A 17,374-nucleotide genomic window follows, 5' to 3' on the forward strand; every position below is an offset into this window, starting at 1 on the left:
ATTCCCATTTATCCTTGTGGCGCTTTGAAACACTATTCAATTGTATAAGAGCCTAACAAATGCTCAATACAATAAATAAATAAAATAAGTTGACAAATGAAATTCCGATTCTGTACACCTGAAAATGTATCACATTCACAATTGTACGCTTCTTTCCATAATAGTTGAAATAATGTAATGTAGACTGGAATAAAATCAGGGTTTGACCTAGAATTCTATTTTTTCATTCAAACTCTTAGTGATGCAGTCCCAGCTATATCACAATTAAACAAACGCTCTATGCTCATTTTAATGGGTAGTTTTCTTTGTGTAGTTTAACAAATACACACACCAGTTGCCATACCTTACCTGGAAAGAGGCTTTATTGAACGTATCTGTAAAATTATCTTTTTCAGTTGGTTTCCTGAATTTGCACAAACATTTCTACAGAATAAAAAACTCAAGCCTTGTCATTTGTTTTTACTACTTCATCTTGTGCTTTTTTATATCAATATTTGCAAATGTTATATATTTTTAATGGTATATCCCAATTTCTTGCATATCATTTTTTATTCTAGGGTTTTGAAAGAACACATCATAATATTTGTATGTAGACAAAAGTCTCTTCTTTCAGGTTAAAAGCTGAGATAATTTATGGAAAAAAAAAGGTTTCAAATTTTCATAACCAACAATATAAGGAGAACTTTACAATGCATTTGGAAAACTGGCTGGTTAAAGGTATGGTACAGTCTGTATTCAGGTAGCTCAAAAGTCCATTTACAGGGTTTTCTTGCAAAAGTGTTGTTTTTAATCTTGCTGAAATAATAAAATAATATCTCACAATCTGCACAGAGTCTGTCTAGTGGGCAGAGGCATGACACCTTCAGTGTTTAATAGCAAAACCAGATTTGCAGGTCCCAAGTGGCTGTAGAGTTTGTATGCACTGCGGTCACAGATACACGTGCATACTTTCTCTTCTCCTTTAGCAAAGTCCTCTTTCTTTTCAATTGAAGGTTAGTGCAGTTCTATACTTGATTTTATTTGTAGCACGTTGCACACTCAGCATGTTTCACCACCCTTCTACACATGGTATTCCATTCAATAATTGAAAATTAATGGTGCTTCCAAAGTCAGTATCTGTGGAAGCCATTTTGTAATGGATAGTAGGTGGAAAGGCCATGGCTGTCTAAAGAATTTAAAGAACATGTATCTTATCGAAAATGGCATATGCAGCAACTTAGGTCCATCCTTCTTCAGAAGCAGTTCCATTTCCACCTGCTGTTCGCACGTGTAGGCTGTGGTTGGCTTATAAAAGTGTTTTTACACGAACCACTATTAGCAGTGCAAGCTTGTGTGTCAAAACATCTCAGGCTTGTTTCATTGAAGGCACTTGGTTTCCATGGCAATTTATAAAAAGTGATGGTTTGGTTTCTTCGTTGGGATAGGTGACGTTGCTGTACTCAACCGGCCACAAGCAGATTCTGAGACGCTTGTGTAATACGTAATCCTAGGCTGCACATCCCGGATAGTATTGCATGCAAAAAGAGACAGTTTAAAGGTTTCTAGCATAGCCATGAAATAAAGGAAACATGAATGTTGTTAACAGCTTTAAGCTTGGGCATTTTCTCTAAGAATGATGACAGCCAATGGGAAAAAAGAGCTACTTGTATGTAGTCAGTACTGAAAAAAAGCTTTCTAAGGGAAAACGAATGCCAGGTCTTCTTGTACCCTGTTGACTGTGAGGTTTCATTGGCAGGCCTTTAGGTTCCCATGGTAACAAGCAAACTGTATTTGTTTGAAACAAAACCAGCCATGACTTTGTGCTTTGACAAGGATTTCTATAGCTCTTTTCTGAGAGTTCAAGCAGATGACTGTATTCTTGGTAACCACAGAAGCACCCGGGGGTCTCTGCTTTTTTGGAGTCCAATCACTTTCACGTGTGGCTTGTAAGAATGCATCTCCCATGGCGCCATTTTTTTTTTTACCAGTGCGTTAGCAGTCAATAATCAGTGGAGGAATCTTTGGTAGTTTTTTTGTTTTCATGTCCATCTTCAAAGACTCGTTCTTCATGCCAATGCCAAATGAATCTTTTGCAGCCTCTGCCAGAATAAGGTCACCTTCGGTGACTTAGAGTAGAGAGCAGAAGAATGACCGGATACAACCATATATGCACTTGTGTCCCGATTACACCGCCCACTGTACCTACAAAGAAAGGAAAACAAAACGAAAGTTAATATTTCAAGGAGTAATTCTCACTTCTGAAGTAAGATTTTTTATTTTTTATAGAACAGAAGGTGTAACGCCTGTATGAATCTGAGGACATAACATACTGCAGGAATGGATACAAACTATAATGGAAATTGGCGTAAGGATGTTTTCAGGTACAGAAAAAATGTAAGATAACGTCCAAATAACCGAACCGTCTGATGAATAAATCAATATTGAGGAACAGCCTTCTTACAAGAACCCTTCACACAGCCAATGGAGTGGTCTCATCTTTCTGGTATTCTTTCCAAGCACTTTGTCCCTCTGTGAGGACAACCAGAACAAGGTCCTAAACTAACACGCGTTGTGTCTTTCCCTCCTGAATGTATCTCCCTTGTTTCTTACCTTTACTGGGATAGAATAGGGTAAGGCATCAGCATTCCTATTTTTGTGTGTGGGTGGGGTCTGAGGGGGGGAGAGAGGTGGTCCGTATTGTTGCCCAGAGAAGTGTTTTCTTGTTCACATTTCAACATAATTTGGGCGAGAGGTTTATTCCCCTTGTGGTGTTTGTCCCTAGGATCGTTGTCAAACTGCTAGTGTTCCAGCCTTTACTCTAGTACAGCTGAGGCACTGGCTGATGGGACGGATAGATTGCACTTCCAAATGGAAAAGGAGTCAAAGGCGCCCTTTCGCCCCTGTTTTACCCTACTCCACCTTAAATAAAGCTAATTTTCCTTATAGATTATGTTTATCATACAAAAGGTGTTTTACCAAATCGCAGTGTGGTATGTATTCTGTCATTTCACATGCTTATATTTTTATTATCTCTGTCGGTTATATACTCTTTGTACATAATGCAATATCTATCTTTTTGGTGGTCTTGTAGGGATGCTGGCGGTTCCTTATCAAGTGGTGTGGAGAGAGTAGCGTTGAGGGGACTCACAACCATATGTGTCTACTGACATGGTGGGATCTACAAGAACAAGTCTTAAGAAGCCATAATAGATGACAGAACCAACATTTACCAGGTCAATGCTACCAGCAGCGCTTTGTACCATGCCATGCCTTCTCGGTTGGCCTACTTACAAACGCAAGTTCATAGGTGCACATTAACTCAGGTAAATCCACATATAAATAATCGAAGCATTGGAGTTTTGCTTATAATGGGTTGTGCGATCTGCTCGGCCTGAATGGCCATCAACATGCACTGATGAGAAACAGGTAAATCCAGAGCCCAGAGCGAGAACCATCCTTGAAACGAACATGTGGAAAGTGAGTTCTCCCCTGGGGGAAGTGGCAGTTTTGGGCCCTTTTTATGATAGACAAGGAATGTGAGTGGAGCAGAATTCTGCATTCTATACCCAAAACCACAGGATCCATTTGTCTAGGGTGTCTAAGTAAGCACATTTAAGAGGGTATACTTGGGTACTCACTCGTGTTGCATGTTTTTGGAATAGATGGACATTCCTCTCCTTAAGCAAGGACCAAGATAGAGTTTGTCAGTGTCTAATGTTTATGTATGAGGCAAAAGGGCGTTTAGATGCATGCCTTGAATGATTCACAACAATACTTAGACTCTGTTGTGAAGCACTCCCCAGACTATGGGGTTTGGTTAGGAACAATGTGCAGTATGGAAAACAGTGCTATTCACGAAAAAATAACAAGTGGTGAACGCAAGACTCAATGTGTCGCCTGTTGGATGGTGGGGTGTTGTGCTGCACTATTTAACATTGAATTTAAACTCAAGCCGCATTCTGCAAGGCTTCCTTATGCGTCGGCAAATGGGAGCACACACATTCAATACACTTTGCACTAAAATGTTCTGTGCCTCTATGGGATGTCTTAAAGTCAAAAACAGTGAGGAGCACCACAAGAAATGAAGACTTTATCTAACATATTTGATGTAGATATGGATGAATATCCATACCTGTTACATTTCTCTCTTGCACACATACATGCGCACTGTAAGGGTGCAGAAGGAGGAGACTCATGCACAGATGGCATGTTTTTTGGCATAGAGTTTTATTTTCAATAAAGTAAAGAGAAAACCTATCCCTCCCTAACTCTAAGAGGGGTTTCCCTTCCTCAAATAAGGAACTAAGGAATCTGTCAAAATGTCAAAGAAAATGAAAAAGAGTCCAACGTTGTGTATCAACATGCCTACTTCTATCCCTTACACTGTTAAGTAAACTAAAGAGATACTGGAATTTCTTGGTCCAGAAGAATGACTCCCTTTTTCTGGATACTCGGCTATAGTTCCAGTTGGCAGATGGGAACTGCGCCTGTGAGAGTGACTCCCTTCTCCAAGTTTCAGTTCATTTCCAGGATATAACACAACAATCCAGCTTGAGGTGTTCTAAAGGTCTTGGTTCAAACTCAAAAGTTCTAACTGAAACTTCATTACATATTGCCCATAGTTTGCTTACTATTGGTTTCATTGACAATATCTCCCTTCTACAGGCATCTTGTTCTCAATCCTTTTGCTGTGGCAGAGGAATGACTCCCTTCCCTGGGCATTCTTCTACTTGGTTTTATGGTACACAACATCAGGGGATGTGACTTCTTTCCCCTGATCTCCTTTGCTTTCACAGTACCTAACACCAAGGGGTATGGCTTTCTTCCCTTGGTCTCTTTCAGGCTTTTGGCACACTGCACAGATGCTGGGGGAATGATTTGCTTCACCAGGCCCTTTTCAGGCTCTTTCCCAATGCAAAGGGAATTTCTCCCCTCCCATGGCCTTTTTCAGGATTCTCACAATGTTCACAACACCAAGGGGAATGACTCCCTTCCACAAGCCTTTCTCAGACTTTTCACAATGCCAAGGGAATGATCCCCTTCCCTTGACTTTTCTCAGACTTCTCACAATGCTCAAACTGCCAGGGGGAATGTCTCCCTTCCCCTGGCCTTTCTCAGGCTTTCTGCTTCCTGTGAGCTTCTACAGTGGCTCAGGTGGGTGTACCTGGTATACTCCCCTGCCAGGTACTGTCCCAAAGTAACTGCACAATGGTGGCACTCCTCCTCTCTCACTTGGGGGTTCTTGACCCAGTATCTTTCACTCTGTATCTTTCTTACTATACCCAGTTCGCTCTCCTGCCGGGTATAGTACTTTGTCCACATTTTCTTATGCTTCCACTCAGGGTCCCAGACCTTCTCCCAGTGGTTTCTCTTTGCCCAATCTATCTTATGCTTGCATTCTGGCTCCCAATTCTAATGAACATCCATGCTGGCTCTGTGCCGCCTCCTCAGCTCAGTATTTTGCAATGATTATTCACTGGAGTCAACCCTACTCTTCCTTGTTATAGTCATGGTTTTCTTTTCACTGATATTACAAACATTCACAGGAAAGGTTACCTGGTTAGAGGACGGTAGGGAAGGAGGTGGGAAGGAGGTGTGTGTGTGTGTGTTGGTGTCTTGCCTGCTGGACATACCTCTGGACCAGGAACGACTTCTCCATACAAAATGAGTTACGCCCATAGAACCACTAGACCATTGTACTCAAAATGGAGGTTGTTCGAAGCATTGCCCGGAAAACAACGTCTGCATTTTTCACATCGTTAAATTTCACGTGACTTAGGTCCGTCACGTGTATCACGGCAGTGCATACATAAGCAGCATGGAGACTCCAATCGCTGCTTCTGATTAAGTCAATTTTGGCGTTTTGGTAGCTGAACTCCGGACCTGCGTTGTCGCATTCCCTTCAGCAACTTATTTGGCCTATTTTGAGCGTGTTTCCTCCGCACGCTAACTCCGGAGCTGCGTGTTTCCTGTTCGCGTACCAAGTCTCCATGCGGACGCTGTCTGCTAGCGCGGCTGTCCTGATCTGCATGAATCCTGTTCGCGTGCCAAATCTCCACGCGGACGCTGTCTGCAAGCGCGGCTGACCTGAGCTGCGTGAATCCTGTTCGCGTGCCAAATCTCCACGCGGACGCTGTCTGCAAGCGCGGCTGCCCTGAGCTGCGTGAATCCTGTTTGCGTGCCAAATCTCCACGCGGACGCTGTCTGCAAGCGCGGCTGTCCTGAGCTGCGTGAATCCTGTTTGCGTGCCAAATATCCACGCGGAAGCTGTCTGCAAGCACGGCTGTCCTGAGCTGCGTGAATCCCGTTCGCGTGCCAAATCTCCACGCGGAAGCTGTCTGCAAGCACGGCTGTCCTGAGCTGCGTGAATCCCGTTCGCGTGCCAAATCTCCACGTGGACGCTGTCTGCAGGCGCGGCTGTCCTGAGCTGCGTGAATCCTGTTCGCGTGCCAAATCTCCACGCAGACGCTGTCTGCAAGCGCGGCTGTCCTGAGCTGCGTGAGTCCTGTTCGCGTGTTAAATCTCCACGCGGACGCTGTCTTCAAGCGCGGCTGTCCTGAGCTGCGTGTGTTCTATCGCATGCAATCCTGCATGTGGTTTTTTGAACTATTTTGAACCTTTGGTACCTGTGACAGTTAACAGGTGAAATTCTAATTTTTGTTCATCGTGGGAAAGGAAGTTGTTTATGAACTATTTGAAGGTTATTGTGCACAGTACTTTGGACGCTATCCTGTGGTGCACCAACCCGGTATCTAGCGAGAGCCTCGTGCCGTTCGGGATAAGTCTCCCTTATTAATCTTCCCTTCCTTTGTCGTTTGTTCAACTCCTGGTTTTCTTCAAGGAACCTTAGTGGATTACTTCAGTTTTTGCCATAACGTCAGTGTCTGAATTAATGCTAAACTGTGTTATCTTAGTAATTCGATTGGGACAGTTTCGTATGATACTTTATCTATCCTAGGCATACTTCCTACACAATTCCCACGCCCTTTCCAGTGATCCATCTCTCTGCCTGTTTTTATCCAGTCAGAGAGTTGCATCATTTGGAAGGTCTAATTTGACCTGCCTACAATCAAGTCTTGTGAAAATAGGATCCGGAAGAGCCCTACCAAATTGTATCCTTTATTGGTTTCCGTATCCTTTTCAGTTGATAGATTGGTGATTTATGACAGTTGGGAATACCATGTTCTCCCAGGTCATCACTAGTCCCATAGGGGGGTTTCCATCCCCGTGAGATCCACCTGCTGAGCACAACCCCCAGGGGGACTATCGGGTAGGGGCCGCACCTCTCTGGCCTCATGGGAAGCCCCCCTTTTGGGGAGAAGTGACAACATCCATGGATTCATCACAACACACACACACACACACACACACACACACACAATAGTGGGCCTATGTAAATCATTATCTCAATACGAACTTAATTGGTGTACAATAGACAGACAGGAGATTCTGTGTGCTCATTCATGTATCTGTAAGATGTCATGCAAATTTATAGATCACCTTCCCTCTGTAGGATCTGAGAAACACAAAACATCATCAAACCTGCACGACATGCAGCATATACATGTTGTTATATTTATTTCTAGTGTTTGGGATAATTGACATCATAAATGCAATGTCACTTTGGAATGCGTAAAATGATCATTCAACCATTGATTGTATATTTAAAGTAATTTCTGTATCTCATAAGAGTGTGATTTATGTTTGAATCTATGGTGTATACTTTGTGTACATCAGTAGTATGGTGATAAAGATAATTGCAATTTTATTATGTCTAATAAATACTTTTAAGAAAGGTATGTTGTATTCAGAGTTAACTGTGCTGAGTCAGATGGGATGTGCTCACCACCATTTATGTTGGTATAGACTGAATTACAGGGTAATTGGATAGTCTGAGCACTGCCTGGTTTCTCCAGAGAGTGACTTCAGTAGGTCTTACTGGAGCCTTGTCCAGTTGGGTCACCTCACACATAGAGCACAGGATGGCACACCCACACCAGAGGTCCAACAGAGACATGACAGCATGGCCGTGAGAACAACCCTATGCTGTCACTAACTACATTTCCCAAATTACACCACATTGGAATCGCTCATGGACCGGACTAAAGAAACAGGCAATGGGGCACTTGCCAACCAGCTATTCCAGCACCCACAATGGGGGGGATGCTCATCCAAGCAGAAGAGACTGCAGAGCATGTCAGAACTGCCAAGTTCAACCATGGGCTGCTGCCTGGACGGAAGCAGTGAAATCCTGGAGACCCTAGAAAGGGACATTGAGTGATGCAGAGCCCTGGAGCACCTGGAGCAGGAATGTTGACCAGAAGAACCCAATAGCCCCTTTTCAAATCTTTGAGTGAATTGGAAAGCCAGAACCAAAAGGTCTTTCACCAGAGAACCCTAGAGAAATAATGAGGCCCATGGCAGGAGGGCAAGAGAATTTCTGCTGCCTGAAAAGAACCATGAATGTGGGGTAGAACTACCCATTAAAGGCAAGTTATAGAAAGTACTTTATTTATTTGTTTGTACGGCGAGATAGCCCACAGGCATCAGGGCGTACATACACACATGGACGTATCTGGTTAGACAAAACAGAACATAATGCGAGGGAGTCTGCAGATTGATTATTCAAATAGTAAAGGTTTTCAGTCATTTCCTGAATAGGAAATGCCTTTTTTCCAGGTGTAGTATGACCAGGAGATTATTCCATGCCATGCCTTGGAAGGCTCTGCCATTACCCCTTGTTCATTTTTCCTTGCGGATTGAAGATGCTGGGAAGTGCTGGAGCATAAGAGTCTACTTGGTTTGTAGTGAACCACATTTGATTTCAGATAACAGAGGGCATTAGAGTAAGTGTTTTGAAGCGCACCATCGCAGCCACCGGTAGCCAATGGAGTTCTTTCCTGGAGTTAGTTATGTGTTCCCTCACAGGGAGATTACATAAGAGCCTGATGGCTTCTTTTTGGATTGTTTGCAGTTTTTTATATATATTCTTTGCTTGCTCCACTAAGCCCGGAATTACAAGAATCCAGTCTTGGCATTATAATTGCTTGAACCAGGTTTTCGCAGTTCTTTCGAGTGACCAAGGGTCGCAATACTTTAAGTATAGTGAGTTTTTTTTTATAATGCCATTTACATGGGCATCGGCACTAAGGGTAGCTTCCTTAAAGATTCCTAGAGTCTTTACTTATCGGATACTGGAATTTGGCAGCCTTCCACTTCGAACTTGGTGTATTTGTGTCCAAATTTGGCCCTTGCTTGTTTAGATCTGTAGATCATAAGCTCTGTTTTAAAGCTAATCAGACACACCCAGATTTTAGATGGTAGTTAGTTTTTTTAGTTGAATGTCATCAGCATTGATTGTGAAATGTACCCATCAGTTCCATTTGATCACACAAGAGTTTAATAAACATTGAATAGAGCAGGGGAAAGGCATGCACCTTGCAGAACAACATAATAATGTATCTGGGTTAACTCAGAAGTAGCATCACCCCAGTAGATGAGTTGATGCACTCGATGACATTCTCGGAAACATGTCCTGTGTCTGCTAATGTTTGTAGCAGCTGTTTGGGATCCAGTAAATCAAAAGCTGGCGATAGATCTAATAGGATCAGCATCCCTGTGTTACTATCATCCAGAGTTCCTAGCACCTGCGTTTGCAAATCTAAAAGGGCACTCTCTGTCCTCTGGTTGCTACAAAATCCTCATTGTTTCGACAAAATCCTCATTGTTTCGCATGAAAGGGCCCTGATGTTTCTAGGTGTTCCAGCAATCGCAAAGCCACAATCTTGTCAACGATCTTAAGTAGGAAGGGAGTATTTGTAATGGACCTTAATTTAGATGCCTCCTCAGGGTTCAGTCTGTTTATTTTGTTAACAGGGTCACCAGCACTTCTTTAATTGCAGCAGGGATAGATTTTTCACACAGGGAGGCATTAACACATATCCAGAGAAATAGGGAGAAGGATTTTCTGTTCCCTAACATGATTTTAGAAAGAATGAGCTTGCCTGGACAGGAGGTCAGGGGCATGTTTTTTAGTGTCTTCTCCATCTCTGTAAAAGAGACCGGTTTGACTGTTTATTTCCCTTCCTCTGATTCTTTGCTAAATCATCCTCAGTAGAATTCCCTCCTGTGTTTAAGCTGTTTGTAATTTTGTTATGTGCTAACATGATTTTGTCTGTAAAGGCTTTTTATACCATAACACAGTCGTCATTATCTGTTAGAAAATCTTGTATCAGTTGTAAGGAACTCATGGGGGCAACAGTAAAGACAGACACAAGTGATCAGGGTTCACGGGTGTTTATTAAACTGTAAAACGCCTAATCGAAACCTAAATATAAGATGTGAGCAAGCGTCGACCATCAAAAGAAAAATAAGACAGTCCTTGGGGCGTTGTGTCAAAATAAAAGGGCCGATAATAAGAAAAACCTATTGCCAATTCCTTACAATTAATTACAAAAAGAGTGTAGCATAAGGGTTCAATGAAGAAAGAAGTTTTCCCAAATAATAAGTCAGGATGCCATTGCCTGGGGTCTCCCTTCCCACGTTTTCAGCACAGGATAAGGTGGGACCTTGGAGCACGGTACACGCTCGAGCCTTCTCAGAACGAGCTAACAGTTCTATTCCAGCTATCAGGTTCTTCGATGGATAAGTCACTTTTTAATAAAAAGTATATCGCCTTCGAGGGCCTGATGTGGTTAATAACAAACAAACAAAATGTTCCTTTCTCAAAGGACTTTGAGGGAGGACTTTTCATCCTTGGATCTCCCATGACTGGGTTCAGACCCACTTGACAAGGGGGACCATTCACTTCCCCTGGTCTCCCAATGGTTCTTACTTTCATGGGTCTAAATCTTTTTAAAGAGTTCTTCAGACTTTGCCTCTGATTGTCAGCTTCCCTCTGCCAGGTTCACTCTCGCCAACTTTTAACAAACAGTTCATGTACTAGTTTTCACCATGCAGGAATCATTTCCCTTTCTTTCACACTCATTGGTCGGTCAAAGACTTTCAACGGTACAGAGGATTTTATAGGCCCCCTGTATGACCACTTTGACCTATCTTGGCCTCTTTCCAAGGCCTTCTGGTTATTTTAGTCTCTTATCAGGTAATCGTCCAGAGTTTCCTGCACTGGCACCGACGTGGTGCCGGTCCCCTCTGTTACGGGTTTACCCCTCTTTACTCAATAGTTCCTCTCAAAGTTCAAATCAGCTCTTGCTACTTTTTGCTCAACACAGTTCAGTTTCTTATTGACTCTCCCCTCGACTCACCGGCTGTGATGAACGGCTTGGCTTTCTTCTCCTTTGAGTCAAGGTTGGTACAACCGAGACACGCGTCTCTCCCCATCTCGGTTATCAGCACAGGAGGATCTCGTGTACCATAAAGATCTGATGCAACACACGCTGGCCTTTGTTCACGGTCTTCTGTTTCCGATTGCAGAGATTTCACAGGCCTGGATCGGAAAGGGCAAGGTCATGTCTCCCCTTGACACCCTTTCGGTAATCACCATCTTTCACCTCCTCTTGACCTGCCATGCTGAGTTAGCCCTCACGTCGTGCGGTCTGCCTTGCTCTTCCTGTGCTCTCATGCTCCACCTTTTATCCCCGTGAGGAAGGGAAAAGGCCGTCATGTGTGTGTGATTCTGGTCAATTGTCTGACTTTGCTTGACCCTTGTATTGGGACATGTCAGTTTAGTTTAGTTTGTTTATTTATATAGCGCAACCAAACCCTGGGGTAGCTGGGCATATTGAACTTGTAGGACAACATAAGTTACATAAGGTTACACATGCAAAGTACAGTATACAATGTAGTACCAGGGGACAGGGTTACAATGTGATCCGCAACATGGTTACAACTGGTCAGGTTACAGAATGGTCAGCGAATGCAAGTGAGGATCATGTTATTTCTGAATTGTCAGCCATACTTTCGCCTTAGCTCCGATCGACCAGAATGATACGTCCGCTGTAATTATCATGGGAAGTGCGTTCCAGCATTTAGCTGATAGCACAGGGAAGTTAGCTCCCCCTGCCGTTTTCAAGTTGAACTTGGGAATGTTTAGTTGATGCAAATAAGGGGTTCTAGTTGTACTGGCTGAGTTATGTCAAGAGAATTTGTCAGGTAAGTAGTGTGGGGCTGTCAACGAGAGGCATTTGTGAGTAATAATGAGTGATCGTAGTTTCATTCTGTGGCGGATGGGAAGCCAATGAATTTCCTTGCTGATGGTGGAGATGTGGCCATTGCGAGGAAGATTAAGGGCACATCTAAGGGTATTGTTCTGTAAGATCTGTAATCTGTTCAAGTTGTGGTTGGTAGAGCCAATGAAGAGTGTATTGCAGTAGTCTAGCCTGGATAGACAGTGTGAGGCAGCTGGTGGTTGATAGAAATGGCTTGTAAGCATTGATCATTTTGTTTGTATAGGTTGTGGCGGAAATAGTGGCATTTATTTGTTTTTTGAGGGAGAGTGTGGAGTCGAGATACACCCCCAAGGTTTTGACTTCTTTTGAGACTTTAATGATATTGCCATCAATGGTGAAAGATTGGTATCTAGGGTATGGTAAAGGTAATGAGATAGTGGTCTGTCCATGCGCATGGAGTGATGTTGATCAATGATAAGTCACAATTGGCGTCGGCCAGCCAATCCAGAGATCTACCTTTAGTGTGTGTGGGTTTATTAATATGTTGTGTAAGACCCAGTTGAGTGATAGTGTCACTAAGGTGGGTATCACTGGCATCGTTCGGGTCGTTGAGGCCTAAATTGAGGTCGCCCATTAAAATAATTTGTGAGCCTGGTTTAGAGTTGGAAGTCAGTAGGTGGGAGATGTCCTCCTCAAAGGTGGCGATGGCCCCCGGAGGTCTGTAGATGAGGTGCAACAATATGGTTTGGGTGTTGGATAGAGGAAGTTTTAAGGATAGGAGTTCCGCCGATGTAAGACCTGCATTGGTAACTTCTCTGATGTTCAGATTGAATTTGGCAATGAAAGCCACCCCACCCCCAATCCCGGATTTTCTATCTGCTCGGATGATAGAATAGTCCTCTGGGATGGCAATTGCGAGTGCTGGGCCAGCAGCCGGATGGAGCCATGTTTCCGTGACTGCAAGGAAGTCTAAGTGGTTAGAGATGATCAGGTCTGCAATGTCGGGCGAATGAGCTACAAGGGTAAATGGCTCTGGTGTTAGTCCGTTGTCTTTCGTGTTGTGTGAAAGTGTTTGTGTCAGAAAAGAGGGGGGCAGTATTTTGGAATATCCTACGTGGAAGGATTGGGAAAAAGTGTTGAAAGAAGAAGATACTGCGTCCCACCCGTCGGTGTCCCACTCTCACAGGACCCCCAATCTAGGTGATCCTCAATCACTGGTCCATCCCCAGCAACTGGATCTGAAAACAATGGCTGTTTTCTGGCCAACTGGATGACACATCCTTGGAGACTAGCTATGGAGACACCTTCAGGTTTCTCACACATGGCATTTGGTATTTCCAACTTTCTGAAGATATCAAAACGTTTTCTTGTGTCATTGTCAGCATTTTCAATTCTTTCTTTGTAAAAGCTCTTTTTTGTCTTGTAGAATTTATGTTTGTATTCTCTTTTGAGCAGTTTGCAGGCCCTTTTGTTTTCATTGCTCTTATTATTCTCACACACTCATTTGGCCTGTCCCTTTGACTTTTTGAGTATGGTCCGGGTCGTGGTAAACCAGTTCTGATTATCTGGCCGGTCTTGTATGATCTTCGAATTAATAAGTACGACCCTATCTAAGAATGATTTTATATGAGATCCATAGACTTCCGTCAGTCTACTTGGGGAGTCCTGATCGGAGGGAGACTACATGATTGCTTCGAGGCAGCAGTTCAAACCTCAGGTTTTATTTGGTTCAAATGTCTGCTAAACACTCTCTTAGGAAGGTTACAATGATTACGTGGTTTCTCTGGTAGTTGTATATTACATTCTATGAGAGAGTGACAGACCAAATGTAGGGTTTTGTTTTGATCCTTACTATGATGATATTCTTAGATGAGACCCAGTGCCGGGTGTTACCTTTCACATGTGTGGGTTTGTGGTTTTGTATGCCCATATCATTAAGATGTTGTTCCAGGTTTAGAGCTTCCTATCCACTGCATCCCCCCTCCACCTGTTCAGGTCCTCCAGCATTGTTGTGGCACAGCCGGGTTTATTCAGGGGGGCTAGAATTTGACCTTAGCCCTCGTTGAAAGAGGGCATATCTGTAGGTGGCCAATAGACTGATACAAGGTTGATACAGTTGTTGTCATTGGGAGTGAATGTTGTGTGGATGATTTTACATCCACCACATTCAATATTAGATTAAAAAGGTCAACATCTTTTTTGCTCAATATAACTATGGCCCCCTCCTATGCCCTTTAAGCGGTTTTTACAAAAAAAAGTAATTACCGGGGAAAGTTGCTAGATCTATTTTAGGGCCATTAGATGCCTGTAACCGTGTTTCTGCTATGCACATGATTTCAATATTGCTATCAATGATGTAATCATGTATGTCCACTGCATGTTTGGGAAGTGAGCGTGTGTTCAACAAAGATAGTTTCATAGCCTGAAGATGTGTAAGTGTGTTTCCTGTCCTAGTGCCAGTAAAGTACTTCGTATCCTGTCCGTCATTATTACTCAGGCGATGAGCTGTCATGTTGTCATTGTTTCCTTTGGACGATTCAGAGCATTGGGAGATTGACCGTATTCTTGGCTTGTGGGCTCACCGTTCTAGGCAACTCGGGGAAATCCTCAGCGGTGGTATGTTTAATCACAATAGTAGGAAATACTTTTGTGAATCCTAAAGTTAAGACCCAGAAGAGATCAGTTGTGAATGCAGAAGCCATGGTCCAGGTGAGACCTGTCGTGATTACTGAAATCCACGATCCAGGAGAGACTTACTGGGAATCCTAAAACTTAAGGTCCAGGAAGAGGACCAATACAAGATCCTATGAGATTTGAGAAAGCCAAAGGGCTATGAGAATCCTCGCCAGAGAGGAACAGATAAAAGACTGAAGGTGTCAAACAGAGAGGGTTTAGATACTGACCAGACTGAGGACCCGAAGCCAGAACTGTGGTAAAGAACTTGGTTTGTTTATTGGAATATGATAGAATAGGGAAGGGATCTGTAAGGGCATGTTTTGAATTATGGTTTGGCCAATCCTCATAAAATGTAAATTAGTTTAAGGTAACAAGAAGGCTATAGTTTTAAAGATTAGGTTGAACTTTTCAGTTGGCGATAACATGTTGACATTACTTTAGGGTGACCCTGTAGGGATGAGGATATATTAGATTAGGATTTGGATCTTTATGTTCTGTCACAAGTCGAACACAGGGAGCACTAAGGGACCACCATTTAGTGTAGCCCATCCTGACAGTTTTATTCAGAAGTCACTTTTTGTTGTAAAGTTTAGCCTAGAACAAGGGTTTGCAACCTTTGGCTCTGCAAGTGATATGGACTAAAACTCCAATGAGCCCTACCAAGCATAGTCAATGGAGTGGCCTCATGGGAATTGTTGCGCAAAACATATGGATAGCCAATGGGTACAGACCTCCGGCTTATAACCTATTGATGCGTTTATCTAACATTAATCATAGCCATCTTGTGATTTGAAAGTGACCTGTATCTTTTCTTCTAGCACCCCAAAAGTGTGAGTTTGCATAACAAGCAATGTGAGTAGATGGGTATATGTGGGAAAATATAAGGGTTATCCTGTGGTGTAAATACTTAATTATTGTTATGCATAATGAAAAGAGCTCAAATGTGCATACGGAACATAACTCTCGTTACTAGAGAGAGTTACAAGGTTGCTTACAGAAGTAGATTTCAAATTAGGTAATCTGGAAATCATATCTTATTCTGTGGGGTATGTATCGAAGCATATTAATTTAGCTGGATATCAAAATGATGCATGCAATCACAATGCTGGTTGATGAGTATGCTGTATGGGCACTTTGACCACTACAAGACTTCCATTCAATCTTATTAGCTGATGGAAGGCACTTCTCAGACATCTGTTCCTCCTTTGCTATTCAAGCTTTAAAACACACTAATGTGATCAACCTGATTGAGCCACAGTCTACAGAAGAAGCTATTTAAGCAGTTTGTTCTTACTGAGGGATTTCCCTATTGGTGGGAACACTGGAGCCGTTTTGGATTTCGCTCTGTGTGATTGCAGGAATCTAGAAGTGACCCATTACTTGAAGTTATGAACAATTGATGAGTTTACTTTTATTAGTTTTAATTAAGGATTCTAAATGCTATAAAACACCCTGTAAAAAGTATGGATTGTATGTTACTCAGAGGGCTCCATTCTACATCATGATGGCTAAAGCTTGTCTGCGGATGAGAGCTCCATCCATCTTATGTTAAACATCCCTACTGGTGTAAGCAGAGTGGCTCATCAATCATAATCAGTCTTTCTGCTATTCAGTGGCGCTTTCCACAGAAATGTGGTAAACCAATGTAAGATGAAGATGGCCTTGCAGGGGGTTTCAGTATGAATAGGGTAAGTTCTGACCTAGAATATACAGAATGATAGAGACATACAAATAATAGTCTGAAAAATGAAAACTCAGATTCCATAAAAGTAGACAAACTTTGAAAAATCCAGATTCTGAGAGCATCCTTTGCTCTGGAATCTGGACCTTTGCTTTGGAATCGGGACAGCGGGAGCTCGAGTGTGATCACATGACTGTGTTGGGGACCAAGTGGAGGAGTTCCAGGGAAGTCCTGTTCCTTGGGAACGGCGCACAGTATTGCCGTAACAAGTTAGGATTTATAAGACTGCATTAGGCCTCCACTGCGATGTTAACAAACTTTGTGGATGGCAATTGATGCCTAAAGCAATTCATCCTTCTACTTCTTGGGTATTCAAGGTACATTCTAGTGTGCATTCCATTGAACTCCCAGCCAAAATGTTATAGTTATCTTAATACTACTTGAATTGTATCTGCCAACCGGGGAATAGTATCTTGTCACATTCCTTCTGTCACCAGTCAGACAATGTGGCATTGCAGTTTGTATACTTGGGCTACACATAATTTGGGTATAGTGAATAATCATTACAGCCTTATCCTGTTGGCTGGATGGCTTGAAATCTTGACATTCTGACCTAGTTTACACATTTAGGTTATCCCAGTTTGTCAACTTCCTACCAATTTAAAACACAGCAACATTCAGACATTCCAATTAGCCATATTAGCCAATTAGCCATCATGTGTCCTTTTCATGGAGCAATTTCATTGGTAATATAAGGAAGGGTGAGCAAAATACCTTACAATTAAGCCATTGTACATAACTTGAGTATGCGGTAGGCTCATGAAGAGCCATGTTTGATGATGTTCTATGGATTCTGTAGCTGTCATTTGTTTTAGAATTTGGTAAAGACTGTGCAGATTATGTAGCAGAA

The 17,374-nt window shown here is 42.7% G+C and overlaps 1 protein-coding gene across 6 annotated transcripts in view; it reads right to left on the reverse strand.

The window, feature by feature from the left end:
* Positions 1-344: 344 nt before the first annotated feature.
* MDGA2 (MAM domain containing glycosylphosphatidylinositol anchor 2) overlaps positions 345-17,374 on the reverse strand; it is a 2,250,375-nt gene continuing 2,233,345 nt past the window's right edge. For all 6 annotated transcript variants that reach the window (XM_069637392.1, XM_069637389.1, XM_069637393.1 and 3 more), the window contains one exon: positions 345-2,181. In XM_069637392.1, coding sequence (XP_069493493.1) covers positions 2,093-2,181 — 89 coding nt within the window. In that variant the 3' untranslated portion in view covers positions 345-2,092. The remainder of the gene's footprint in view (positions 2,182-17,374) is intronic.

The sequence above is a fragment of the Ambystoma mexicanum genome, chromosome 14 (assembly GCF_040938575.1).
Source record: "Ambystoma mexicanum isolate Mex_15411 chromosome 14, UKY_AmexF1_1, whole genome shotgun sequence".
NCBI lineage: Eukaryota > Metazoa > Chordata > Amphibia > Caudata > Ambystomatidae > Ambystoma > Ambystoma mexicanum.